At 39.8% G+C, this 12,685-nt stretch overlaps 1 protein-coding gene across 1 annotated transcript; it reads right to left on the bottom strand.

Annotated features, from left to right (window-relative positions):
* Positions 1–11,148: 11,148 nt before the first annotated feature.
* Positions 11,149–12,138, bottom strand: MAS1 (MAS1 proto-oncogene, G protein-coupled receptor). The gene has a single exon (XM_027634220.1). The coding sequence runs from the start codon at positions 12,136–12,138 to the stop codon at positions 11,149–11,151; it is 990 nt and encodes a 329-aa protein (XP_027490021.1).
* Between the last annotated feature and the right edge of the window lie 547 nt (positions 12,139–12,685).

Here is a 12,685-nt window from a genome sequence, read left to right as displayed (position 1 = left end):
CTGCAAGAGTTATTAATGCAGTGGGGAGACTGATGTGGTCTAGAAATTACTCCATTTCAGGAGAACAGGAGGGGTGGCTTGCCCAAGGCAGCAGCCTTGTCAGGAGGAAGTGGAACACATACAGTGCTACCTCCACTGCTTCCTGCACTACCAAGAAAAGCCATCTGGCCCAGAACTTGTGTAATTATTTTTAGGATTTAGCAAATTTTAACTGGAGTGTTAAGATCAAAATAGGTACTTAACAGTTAAATTTTACAGAAGTTAAGAAGAACACTTCAGCGTGAGAAGAGGCATAAAGGTGGGGAGAGTGAAAGAAAAATAAAAATTACACTAGCTAAACAGACAGGTGTCTTACTTGTGTGAAGAAACTCTCTTCACTAATTAGGAATGCTTTCCAAAACCCATTTGTACAAAGAAATGTAAAAGGCCTACAACTGAAATAGTTTTGGTTTTTCTTGCCCCACTCCCTGGCACCCAAGGGAATAAGACAGCACTGAAGATCTGCCTCTGTGGCAGTTTAGCCTGATTCCAGGCTGCTGTGATCTACTCCTTTTACTCTCTTTTCTCTCAGATATTCTAATTCCTCCTTTTCAGTAGCGTTAGTTCTGCAGCAGGGCAGTCAGCTGGCTGAAAGCTAATATCCTATTCTGATGGTTTTGTGTAAGTTTTCAGCTGTATCTGTTGCCTGATGGACTTGGCTCACTACGTATCTGCACAAACACCACCAGCTCAAGGAGAGGAAGTCATGGCAAGTGCTGCAGGGGGAGGAGGCCCCGAGTAGCATCACTTGTAGCTGCTGTGAAGTTTCACCCAACCAGAGGAGCCAGAAGTACAGCTCAGTCAAGCCAATTGCTCCCCACTGCCTGTCTGCTTGCATGAGATGCTGATACTTGTGTAAAGCCACTCAGTTCAGCTCATTAGTCCAACAGAAAAAAACTGCTTCTAAAAGAAACTGGGAATATTTTCCTGCTAGCTCAGCAGCTGTAGCAGCTTAGTGAAGTGATGAATCCTGGTAGAAGGGCAGGGGAGGAGGAGGAAGACCAACCACCTCATTGGTTGGTCTGTTAAGCTGTAGTGGCAATTTAGCTTTTAGAGTTATCACAGACAAACCTAATAGCATTGTCCTCAGCTCATGAAGAGAGGAACAACTTCAGTATTTATGCTGGAAAAAAAGTTATGATGTGAAACAACAAGTGATCTGTCTTTGCTCATAACCCAAAAAAACAATTAATGAAAAAGACTGGGTAAATGCTATTATCCTCTATAGTTTTCTACTACTGTATGACAGATTATTGTGAATTCTTGCTCTTTTATTTCAACCTTCAGTGCATTCCTTAAAGCTCCAAATCTGATTGCTTAAGAATCTCCGTTGTCTGCTTTTAAGACTCCAGCCTGTATAGTTTAAAGACAAGCTTGATGACACGAACTCAAAGGCTCAAAAGAAGACAAATCAGTTGACAAAAGGAATACAAAGTCTATTATTTCTGTGGTTATGTTTCTTAAACTTTGCTGCTCTGCTGGCAGTATCAGCATCACTCTAAACAGAGCAGTGCAAATATATAAGATTTACTGGAAATTCTGTCTCAGCTTACAAAGTTGAATTAAAAATGTATTGACCAGGAAATTCACTGCAGACAGCAGAGCAGGCAAACATACTGTTAACTGCTGATATCACTAGCTACCTGGATTTCTGCAAATAAAGCTTTATTCCTAAAATTATCTTTGTGTATATTTAAGCATGTGAGTGACTCCACTGAAGAAAGACAGTGTGACTGCTTACCTTGCTAACATTAAGAATACATGTAAAGATTGCAGTGTCATGGCCTGGCAGTATAGAAACAGTTAACTTAAATTATCTGATAAGAATTAATTCAAAGTTGTTTAGTGAAAAAAGGATGAAGATGTTTAGAGTTACATTCTTCATTCTTTGTACCACTTTGTATGCTTAAGCCCCTATATTTCCACAAGCCTCAGTGACTTCAGAGCAGTGTCTTTCCATACAGAGAAAAGTATATGAAGAGTTACTTAGCAAGAATGAAAGAAATTGAAATATCTGGGGAAAAAAATCCCCTTTAGGAAGGAAAAAAAAAACCAACAGAAGTTCTACTTTCATCTGCTGTAATAATACATATGCATCAGCCCAACAATGAACCAAAGTTGCAACACAGCAAGGATAGCAACACAGCTGCAGAAATACTGAAATCACATTATAAGGACAAATACCTTTAAAATAAAATTATAAAGTAAAAGTTTGCAGATTCCAATCCTGTGACTGTTTCCATTTACTATATATTTTCTTAGCTTTTAGGAAGCAAAATTACTATTTCTGTATCCTAAACTATGTTTTGCAAATAGACAAGAATGTTTAATTCATAAATAATAATGTAAAGACCTAGTCTCCATGCTTAACGATATTGGCATCTCAGCTAATCAGATACCATGGCACAGTATTAAAATATTCTGAAATTATGTAAATGTCTGAATCTTTCTTACCTTTTCCTTTTGCTCAGGAGAGGCTCAGCATAATGACTGCTAGTTACGTTGAGTAAATCCCAAAATACCTTAAAGTCACACTGCAACTTCCATGTTATGGATGGTTTTCAGTGGGCAGGGTATCATGAAAAGGTGATGGATACATAGATGCTTTAGGATTCTTTCTTTCAGCTTGCCAGGTGTCAAATGTCACATCATTTCACATTCTTCTGACTCACAGTCTTTCTTCATGTGGCCGGTATCAGCTGTGCAGTTCAGGCTGGCTGAGAGGCAGCTCATTTCTACTTTTACTGTCTCAGTTTCCTTTGACACTCATATCTGTTCTCTGTCTTTTCAATAAATAGGAACAAAACATTTTCAGCGTCCAGAGCTGTTTTTACATTTGATTGTGGAAATTTTTTTCTCCAGTGAGGTCTGGATGGTTTGTTTCTATCTGTCTGTAAGACTATACCAGAATAAAATAATTATTTTTATGCTTTGTGAAAACTTCATAAGGCTCTTCTGTGGAGCTGTGCTGTTCTTCAAAAAGCACAGCTGTACTGCTCACAGGGTAGTTCTCTCTTCTTTCTTGTTTTCTTGCTTGCTCCACCTATATTTTAGTCTTCCTAATATTACACCCATTTTCATTATTTCCAAATGCTCCTTTTTGCTGCTTATTCAGTCTTTCTCTAATTCTTTCTACTCCTTTTCCTTCCTTTTCTGTTCTGCTTGTACTCTCTTTAGCATATTTAAAGGCAAGCTCTTGATAAGAGTTACCTCCTGATTTGTTACAATGAATTATCCTGCTTTAAAAAAAATTAAAATAAGACTGTTGAGGAATACAGTGCCTGATGACCTTGTTTTGCAGACTTAGGTTTAGGCTTCCCAGTGCTGTTAGAGAGATAATTAATGACATTTCCTAATCTAGATGATACTGTTCAATGAAACTATAAAAAACCATCAACTTTTTCTGAACATGTAGACTTCATTTAAAATCTTTGTAGTGTTGGGAAAGTCCTTACATGCTGTACTTGGTGTACGCACTGAAAAGAGTACTATTTTGTACTGTGGCTTAGAAGATTAGAAGATGCCCTTAGTCAAGGCCGTTCTTGAGCAAATCTGTAGAGCTTTTCTGTATTCCTCCATCTCTTTTCACATCTTTGGTCCAATTTTCAAAGCATATGACTCTTGGTAATTTATGCTTGGGTCAGAACTCAACATTTTATAATTATGAAGGATCTGATTCACCAGCTAGGGCCTGGGTTACTTGGTGCACTTGGCACCAAGTGGAGCAAGTAAGATACAAGTAAGTAAGATACAAACCACTTCACCAGAGTAAACCAGTGGTACTTTTACTGGTAGTCAATGAAATTTCACTAGCAAAAGTTTTTTATGTCAGAGGAATATGATTTGATTTCTCTGCTAATCCTGTTTCATTTAAAGCACCTACTAGAAATTTATCACGAGTGATTTAACCTCAAGGCACCTTACCAGTGCAGTAAATGTAGAGCAAAAGAATCTTCTGTGTTTTAAATGCTGTTATCCAGTCCTGCATGTTTTTACTTCTGTGTCTCTCTTCACACTTTGGTCTGTTCATCTCCCACGAGCTTTTGTCTCTGTGGTCTCGTGTTAACAGCCATTTCTGAGTTAGATACCATCCTTTAGTTCTGTGGCCTGTTCCAGTACCAGACTAGCATGTAATGTGGACCTGCTCTTGCTGACCTACCTTGCTGTGTTCCCAGAGAGTATTCTGTCAGATGAGCAGATATAAGTGTGGTGGTAGCAAACACAGTCCCACCTTGCAAGGCAGAATTTCAAAATGAAAGTGTCCCCAAATGTATTTATTATTCCAGAATAATTTGCTGACAGTCCCCTCTGTTTCATCCCTGACTTATATTTGTCAGCAATCTCCCAGGCTGTTATCTGTTATTATTAACCATGTATTCCAAAAATATCACCATCTCTTTCTAAAAATGATAATCCATCATGCTTTCCTCTCCAATAACTTGATTTTTCCAATCACATTTTAACTTCTGAAGATGAAATGTTTCACTTTCCAGCATCTGGGACCTCGTCTGTAACGTGATTATCCTAATGTAAAATGCAGCTCAGCACAGAAGGATGTGCTAATAGGAAAAAATAACTTCCTGCCACCTCACTGTGTGGGTTTTGGTGGGGGTAGGGTTAATTTTCTTCACAGTTGCTGGTATGGGGCTGTGGTTTGGATCTGTGCTGTAAATGGTGTTGATAATACAGAGATGGTTTTGTTGTTTTTGAGCAGTGCTCACATGGCATCAAGGCCTTTTCTGCTTCTCACCCCACCCCACCAGTGAGTGGGCTGGGGGTGCACAAGGAGTTGGGAGGGGACACAGCCAGGACAGCTGACCCCAACTGACCCAAAGGATATCCCAGACCACATGGCACCATGTTCAGCATATAGAGCTGGGGGAAGAAGGAGGAAGGGGGAGGATGTTCAGAGTGACAATGTTTGTCTTCCCAAGTCACTGTTATGCATGAGGGAGCCCTACTTTCCTAGGGATGGCTGAACAACCCCCTGCCCATGGGAAGCAGTGAATTAATTCCTTGTTTTGCTTTGCTGATAAATTTCTGTTTTGCTTCATTTTTCCTGGCTCTGTGTAGTGTGACTTCCTTCCCATGTAGCTGAAGGACACTAAAATCAAAATGCCATCTTCAGCATCACACATTAATAAACTTCATACACAGCAGAGAAATAATGAAATTGGCTTTGTTTAAAGCATCAAGGCTCAACCCACATTTTCTTCACAGTCCTCTCAGGGGAAAAGAAGCTAAGCAAGACATTTCTTGCATAATATGCTGTTTGTTGAGGACTAAAATATGTGGTTTACTTTTATTCAGGTGATTCTTGTATCACTCTGCCTTGCTAGAATTTATTGATATATTCTGATGATATATATTCTGTCCATGCATATAATTTGTTTGCATAGCCACGTTCATAAATACATTTAGGCCAATATTAAATGTCTTTTAAATACACATTTTATTTCCATTACATTTGTCTGTAAAACATTTCAAGATATCTGAAATAGAAGTGCAAGAAACAAGGTTACATATTACTCATTTAGAAGAAAAGTAACAAACTGGTTTTTTAAAAATAGACACGACATTGCCCTGTTTGTTTTATATTCACAAGTTGCTGAAGGAAATAGGGTAGAGAAAGATAAGTATCAGTGTATATATGAAGGCCCAGTTAATCCATTAGAGGATAAATACCAAATAACAGTATTGCATAAATGGTTCAATTAGAGATTCACATTAGATCATAATAATATGACATGTAGATCACAAGAAAAGAAGATCTACAAACTGCACTGTTTTGAATCTGTAATATCTTCACCTGAGTCAATGCAAGTAATCCAGATTTTCCTTGCCTTTTTTTCAGTCAGAACCAGAGTTAAATGAACAGAATATGCATAAATATTATAGTGAATGTGTTAAGAAATATTCATCAGATTAACGTGGAATAACCATTGTTTTGAAGGGTTTTCTGGCATTTTCTCATGTACTGACATGACATTTAAAGACATGATAGATCTTTTAATGGGGAAGAAAATCTTGCAGTTCACCCTTACTGAAGTGAATAAACACTGTGATGGAAAAATTACTAGTAGTAAATACTGAAATTTTCAGACAGTTATTTCCTTAGCAGCTGAAATAAAGTAATATTAGGAAATACCATGTATGTTCTCATCCAAAATAGGATAGAAGGTTTGTGCCAAACAAGAAAAAAAAATTTTCTCTGTATATTATTTGTCTTAGCTTTTAACCTTCACAATGTTCTAATGTGTGCTTGAGCCTCAGAGCATGATCTCTGAAAAAGGTGTTGGAGCTTTCTGACAAGCTAGCAGTAATTCATCTTTGAAGGCTTCATAAAACTGCTTGGAGGAATGTTCTCTGTCTTATTTTTCTTGCAGCTCCACACAAAGCAATAATGAGGAGACTGACACCATGTCTGATGATGGTGAAAGCTTGTTCAATCCTTTTGGCAGCATTTTGTTACCCTAATGCTACAGGAGGTACATGATCTCACAAGCATGGTCAAGAGAAGAACATAATGGCTGCAGTGACTCTGAGTAGACAGGGTAGGAGGCATCCAGTCTCTGCAGAATTTTAGCCTTATGCCAAGCCTTATGCCAAGGATCAAACTGAAGGGAAGTATGAGTGGAGTACACAGTAGGAAACTCAGGATGGACAGAAAGTTGAGAGATGGATATTTTACTGTGACTGCCCAAGGACTTAAAATAGCTGTGCTGTAGGCCTGAAGTCTTCTGCTATAGGGATTAAACAAGGGAGGAGCTACAGGATGGCATGCGCAGTAGCTGAAAGGTGCTTTGGGAGGTGACATGAAATCCTGTGGGGAAAAGTACAGATAAAAGTTTCTCAACGCTGAATGCTGCTAAGAAACAGAGGCCAGTGTTGTACTGAAACGCTGTACATGCTAGCAGATCAAAGAACAAAAGAGAGCAGATAATAAAAAATATAGGTAGTGAATAGAGCTATATTTACAGAGGACCTCAGCCATGCCAAGGTTAGAAATAGAGATGTTTATTGCTCAGACACTGGTCTGACAGGCTCAGCCTGTCCTCTGGCTACAGGCAGGTCCATTCCAGGCCAAGCCCAGGGAGGAAAAAAAAAATCATTATTAACCAAAACAAAAATTACTGGTTGTGTGTATTTATTTTCACAAAATAATTACAATTTGCTGTAATATGTAATTGAGTATCTTCACTGAGCTTAGAGTATGTATTCATTTGAAATACTTCACTTGTACCAAAGAGAACTTTTTTCCTATAAATAATATTAAAAAAAGTTATATCTGAAACACATATGTCACTCTTTGAGTCAAAAATTAAATCCAGATAGACCAAAGATGACATAGAGCATAGAGCACCCTCCTCCAATGCATTTAAGCAAATGTCTTTTGGTTCTGAGATAGAATGGTGACACCAAGGTGTTCATCTTCTGCACATAGCTCTTAAAAGTTTTACATCTATTTGTAGACTATACCTAAAAATACTTGCTCCCCCTGAGACTTGCAGAGTGGGAGAACTTGAGAAGGAGTGCCGGTGCACATAAAGAGCCAGACATCACGGGCTCCTGGACTTTGTGGGTGTTCTATCTAGGATTTTTTTGGAGAACCCTGCAATTGAACTGTTGCTCTTATCCTCCCCCCACAAAGTGACCTGAGGCATTTTACCAGGGAATGTTGTGCACTTGTAGATTGTTCTCATGCTAGGAAAGGGTGAGAGGGAGTTTTTTTCCTACAGCAGCAACTGAGAAGCATTTCAATTTCCCTTAGAGGGTTTCCCAGGGTGTGCTCTAGGCTAGAAGTAAACTGGGCAATATCTTCTTCCTCATCTCTGTGAGTTATAGAGGAAAGCTGCTGCATAAACCCATCACATCATTTTGGGCCTGAACCTGCACAGCAAACTGCTCCATATCATCCTCTTCATCCAGGGCATATCTACAACAGCAAAAACTCTTCTGTGCCTAGGGAAGTGACTTCCTCCTGTATTTCTAGCCATACTTTTATATTCCACAACATTCATTAGTATCAAGTAGAACAGAAGTCTGGTAAAGGGACTTTTAACAAAGCAAGTGCTATATTGGGCATGACTTCCCTGAATAATTCCATGTCTTGACTGCAGCGCAAAATTAAGTCCTTATTGACCTGGACATTACAAGAGATAACCAAGAGACAGCTGCTGTTCTGAAGCGTCTATAGTGTAAATGTGGAGGCACTACACTGGGAGCAAAATAATATACCCTCATTTTATAGTCAGGAAAGAGAGGAACAGAAAAATTAGATGCCAATACTGCATTAAAATAGAACCCACATCTCTAAACTCCATGGCTAGTACTTTACCCTCAAGACAATCTTTTCTGTTCTGCACCACTACAGTGTTTACACCATCTGATCTCCACAATTTTATTTCAACCTCTTCCACAGATGCAAATAATTTTTCAAAATGCAAGCTGGTGGAGAATCACATCCTTGTTGTGCAACAAATTGTCACATTTTCCCCGTCTTGCCTTTTTTTTTCCTTTTTAAATCATGTAATCATATGTTTATTAGTTCTCCTTGCCTGTCTGCACAGAGAACAGTCATCAGGTGCTGTGATAAAGAAGAAAGAACACCCGTAAGTTATTTTTATCTGTGGACTGGGAAGCATTAGTAATTTTTCAACTGTTAAATATTCATTCTTATTCATCCTTCTGGATGTTCATCTCATGCTGAGTGTTAATTTTGTCTACTCTGTGAACAGATCTATGGACAGTTTGCCAAAATTTGAGGTCATGGCCAGGCACAGGTGAAAAGGGGTAAGAAGCCATAAGTCCTAGAGCACCTGTTCAGCTCATAAGCATCCAGATTGCCCTGCTGCATATTATTGCATCTTCAGCTCTAGTGCCTGGCTGCATGCACAGTGATCCTTAACCCAAACCTAGCATAGTAATTTGGGTATGTTTACATACTGTAAATAATATGCCTTATCTCACCTAAAGCACTCTTGAGAGAACTGAGTTACATGTGTGGTTACAGTGGAAACATGTCTTAAACATGTTTCCTGCAATGTTGCCACTCTCTCTGGTTCTCCATGTGATTATTGCAAGGAGTCTTGAGGTAAGGGTAGGGAATGGCTTTAAAGAAGAGTCTGGGATTTTTGGGGGGTAGGGGGGCTAGATCTATCCTAGTGTTCAAGTTTATGGCATTTATCAGTGTTGACGAATTTCCCAACAGTCCCAGCTCCCAGCAGGTGCATGCACACCCATATTATGTGCATGTGGACATCACTCTTTCCCCCCGTCCCTCCCAACATGTCCACAGATCTATTTGCCCTATCCTGCACTCACCATCAGCAATGGGGAGCTGCTCAGCTGATGTGTCATTCTAGCAGTACAGCAGATCTCTGCCCTAAGAGAGTAGCAGACTGCACTTACCTACTACCTGAATCAATAGAGGTGACAAGCCTGGGACTAGAGTTTCAAGGACAAAAACTGGGACAAGCAGAGGGGCTGTCATAGATAAAGGTCTTAATGGAGTAAGAGACTCAGGAAGACATAAGGGTAACCTCTTCCTTCTCCCGAGTCTTTTCTACAATGGCATATTGAAACACTTCAATGTAAGGAGAAAGGGGCACATGCACAGAAAGAACATTTATCCTTCTGAGATCTCTTCTCTGCATGAATTCCCATCCAATCCTCGGTCTTAACCTACCATCTTCCTTATTCCAGGACTGGCAATCTTTCAACAAAGGAGGGGTAGGTTGTATTTTTCTTTCCCCAGTTAGCTATTAAGTGTGCCAATGGAAACTTGGCGGGAAGCTGAAGATGCTGCTTTTGCTTGTGATGGGAGGTCTCAGCTCCTGATGAATTTGGAGCTCCACAGGGGCCAGAAGCAAACATATGTCTCTTCGAAAGTGCCACAGCACTTTGACTGCCCAGACCTCCCATGTTCTGTGTGCTAAAGCTGACCTGGCCCCATCCCCTCTTTGCTGGCGTCTTCCTCTGCACTCTGCAGCTTGGCTAAAGTTGGGCAAGTGGCGCTGGGAATTAAATTCCACAAAATACCAACCCCAGTACCCTGGCATACAGCAGAAGGAGACAGGCAGCTGGAACAGTGCACCTAGGGTGTAGCCCCAGTCACTCACTGTGTCCAGTCACTCATTGTGTGAGGCACACCTTTCTTTTTTCTGTTTATCCAAAACCAATTGTTATAAAACAGACACATGGGGAATATATATTCTCCAGAGAACAGATAAATACTAAGTAAGTGTCTGGGACAGCAAATGTCGGGACTGATTTTCTTACAGACCCCTTGAATAACTAAACCTGCAGGAACACTGACATTCTGGGGATAAGCCAACCCCACCCCTCATAATTAGGGCAAAAGCCCTCTGTGAGTTGACAACATCCCTATATTGGCAGAAACTCCTGTGTGTCAGGTACCAAATTATCCAAGGACCCAGAGACATGTTGATGTCACTGGAAATTGTGCAACATATACTTTGAAAACAGACTCTGAAGTAGACCCTTAAAGGCAGATGAATTAGACTATTTAATATATACTTTGATTTCTTGCTAGACCAAAGCTACACCGTATGTGCTTGGCTATGTATGGGGACTTATTCTCATACGTGGATTTCTTCTTCTGTTTCCCCGAGGGAGCAGCTCTTTTGCGCACTTAAACAAGCTGGAAACAGTTGAAACTAAATCCCAGCATGTAACGTGAATCCTGTGTTTAGTGGATTTGACTTTTAAAAATGCAAATACACACAGGCCCCGATGACTTCAATAGCATTTATGGCTGCTTGGTGCTTGTATAAATGTCACACTATTTATAACATATTTCTGTGTCCTTTTTTTATATTCTCTGTTGGCCTGTCTCTTTTCCACTGTGGTATCTTTGACTGACATAGTCACATCAGGATGTAGCATGTGTTTGAATAATTAAAAAAATACAAATAAAAGTTATCTTTATTCTAGTCCATATTTTTCCATTGCTCAACCACCAAAGATAACAATACCATTTCACTACTGCTTTTTACATTCTATGGAAGAAAAATACTTTTAGTTTTGCAGTGGTTTATTAGGCCTTCCAAGTCCAATTATTTGCCCCTAGAGTTTTGCCCCTAAGCTTTAGAAAATTGTTTCAGCTATATCCAAACTCATGCCAACTTCCTGGCTTCTCGGCCGCAACCCATCAGTGAGCGCTCTACTAAGAACCACTTTGAGGCTTTCCTTGAACCTCTTCTTCTTGCTGCTTCCTACAAAGAAGTAAACAAGGGGGTTGATGCTACTGTTAACGGTGGAGAGAACGACGGTGACATGGTTCTGCTGGCTGAGCAAAGATGACCAGTGGTGATAATTCAGAAGATACAACAGCCTCATAGGCATGGCAAAGATGAGGAAGACAATGACTGTGGCCACAATGATGATGTAGAGCTTTGACGAATGAGGTCTCAGGGAGTTACGATGAATCCTGATAACTAAGATCAGGCTGGACAGAATCATTAGAGGAATGAAGATCATGAAAGTCAGGATCCACGTGAAGATGAGCAGTGCTTGGCAATGGTTGCCGTTGTCGAATTTTTCCTTTGTTGAATCATCTTTGCATGTTAAATATTCAGCTACTGTCATCAGAAAAGACAGAGTCCACAGGATTGCACACACAATTGCCGATTGGTGCTGTGACCGGTGGCATCGGTACCAGATGGGGTAAACAATAGACAGACACCTCTCAATACTGATGGCTGTCAGGAGATAGAGACCAGTATTATAGCCAAGAAGGAAGATGATAGATAGTATGGTGGTGATATAATAGTAAAAACCATATGCAAATCCAAAACCAGCAATGTACTCAATTGACAGAATAAACGTACAAAGCAGTAAGGAGATATCAGCAATGGACAGGTGTGTGATATACGCAGTGAATGGGTTTCTTTTGATCTGGAAGCAGAGGCACCAGAGGACAATTCCATTTTCACAAAAACCCAGGAAGGAGATGATCATAATTACCCAAAGTGGGGTCAATATCTCCCAGACCCTTTCCTGTGTAGAAATGTTTCTGTGCATTGAGATGTTCTCTGTGCCTTCGCTGGGATGAAACGTTATGTTTGACTCATCCATGGGGAAAGCTCAAGTTTGGATAGCACAGCTCTTCCTTCTGTAAATATGTATAAAAATATACTGTGAGCATTGTGTGCTCCTCCCCTCCCCCTTTTCTTTTTGTTTTGCGGACCCTCAATTTCTGGTCTTACTCGAAGGCCTTGGCAAAAGGAAAACCAGTTTTGATATACTGATGCTAGCTGAAACCCAGTTAGAACTACTTTTGGCAATCTTAAAGATCACTAAGCCCATCATGCTAGCAGAAATCTTGAGCTTTCTTCTGTATAGGGGCCAGCATATGAGATTCTTTCAAAGAGCTCTTGGATAAGCAATGTCTCAATCACATTGCAAAGTTTCATGATATAGTCATCACAAATAGCTTTGGTGGCTCTTCTTACAGCCCTAGATTGTTCCCAGAGAGGTCTATTCAGCTCTATTGAGATTAATGGCACTAATTTTAAGTTAAACATATGTATTTCAGCTGAATTTGGCTCATAGGTTTTTTGTTTAAAGAAAAAAATTGATACCGACATCAGTTTTCCAGAAAGGGATTTAATAAGTAAATCAA

Source organism: Corapipo altera, unplaced genomic scaffold, assembly GCF_003945725.1.
Source record: "Corapipo altera isolate COAL_440 unplaced genomic scaffold, ASM394572v1 2b, whole genome shotgun sequence".
Taxonomy (NCBI): domain Eukaryota; kingdom Metazoa; phylum Chordata; class Aves; order Passeriformes; family Pipridae; genus Corapipo; species Corapipo altera.
Note: the sequence above shows the minus strand (reverse complement) of the source record. Positions and strands in the feature narration are given on the sequence as shown.

Coding starts and splice junctions, on each gene's coding strand:
- MAS1 (XM_027634220.1), bottom strand. CDS start 12,138: ATGGATGAGTCAAACATAACGTTTCATCCCAGCGAAGGCACAGAGAAC.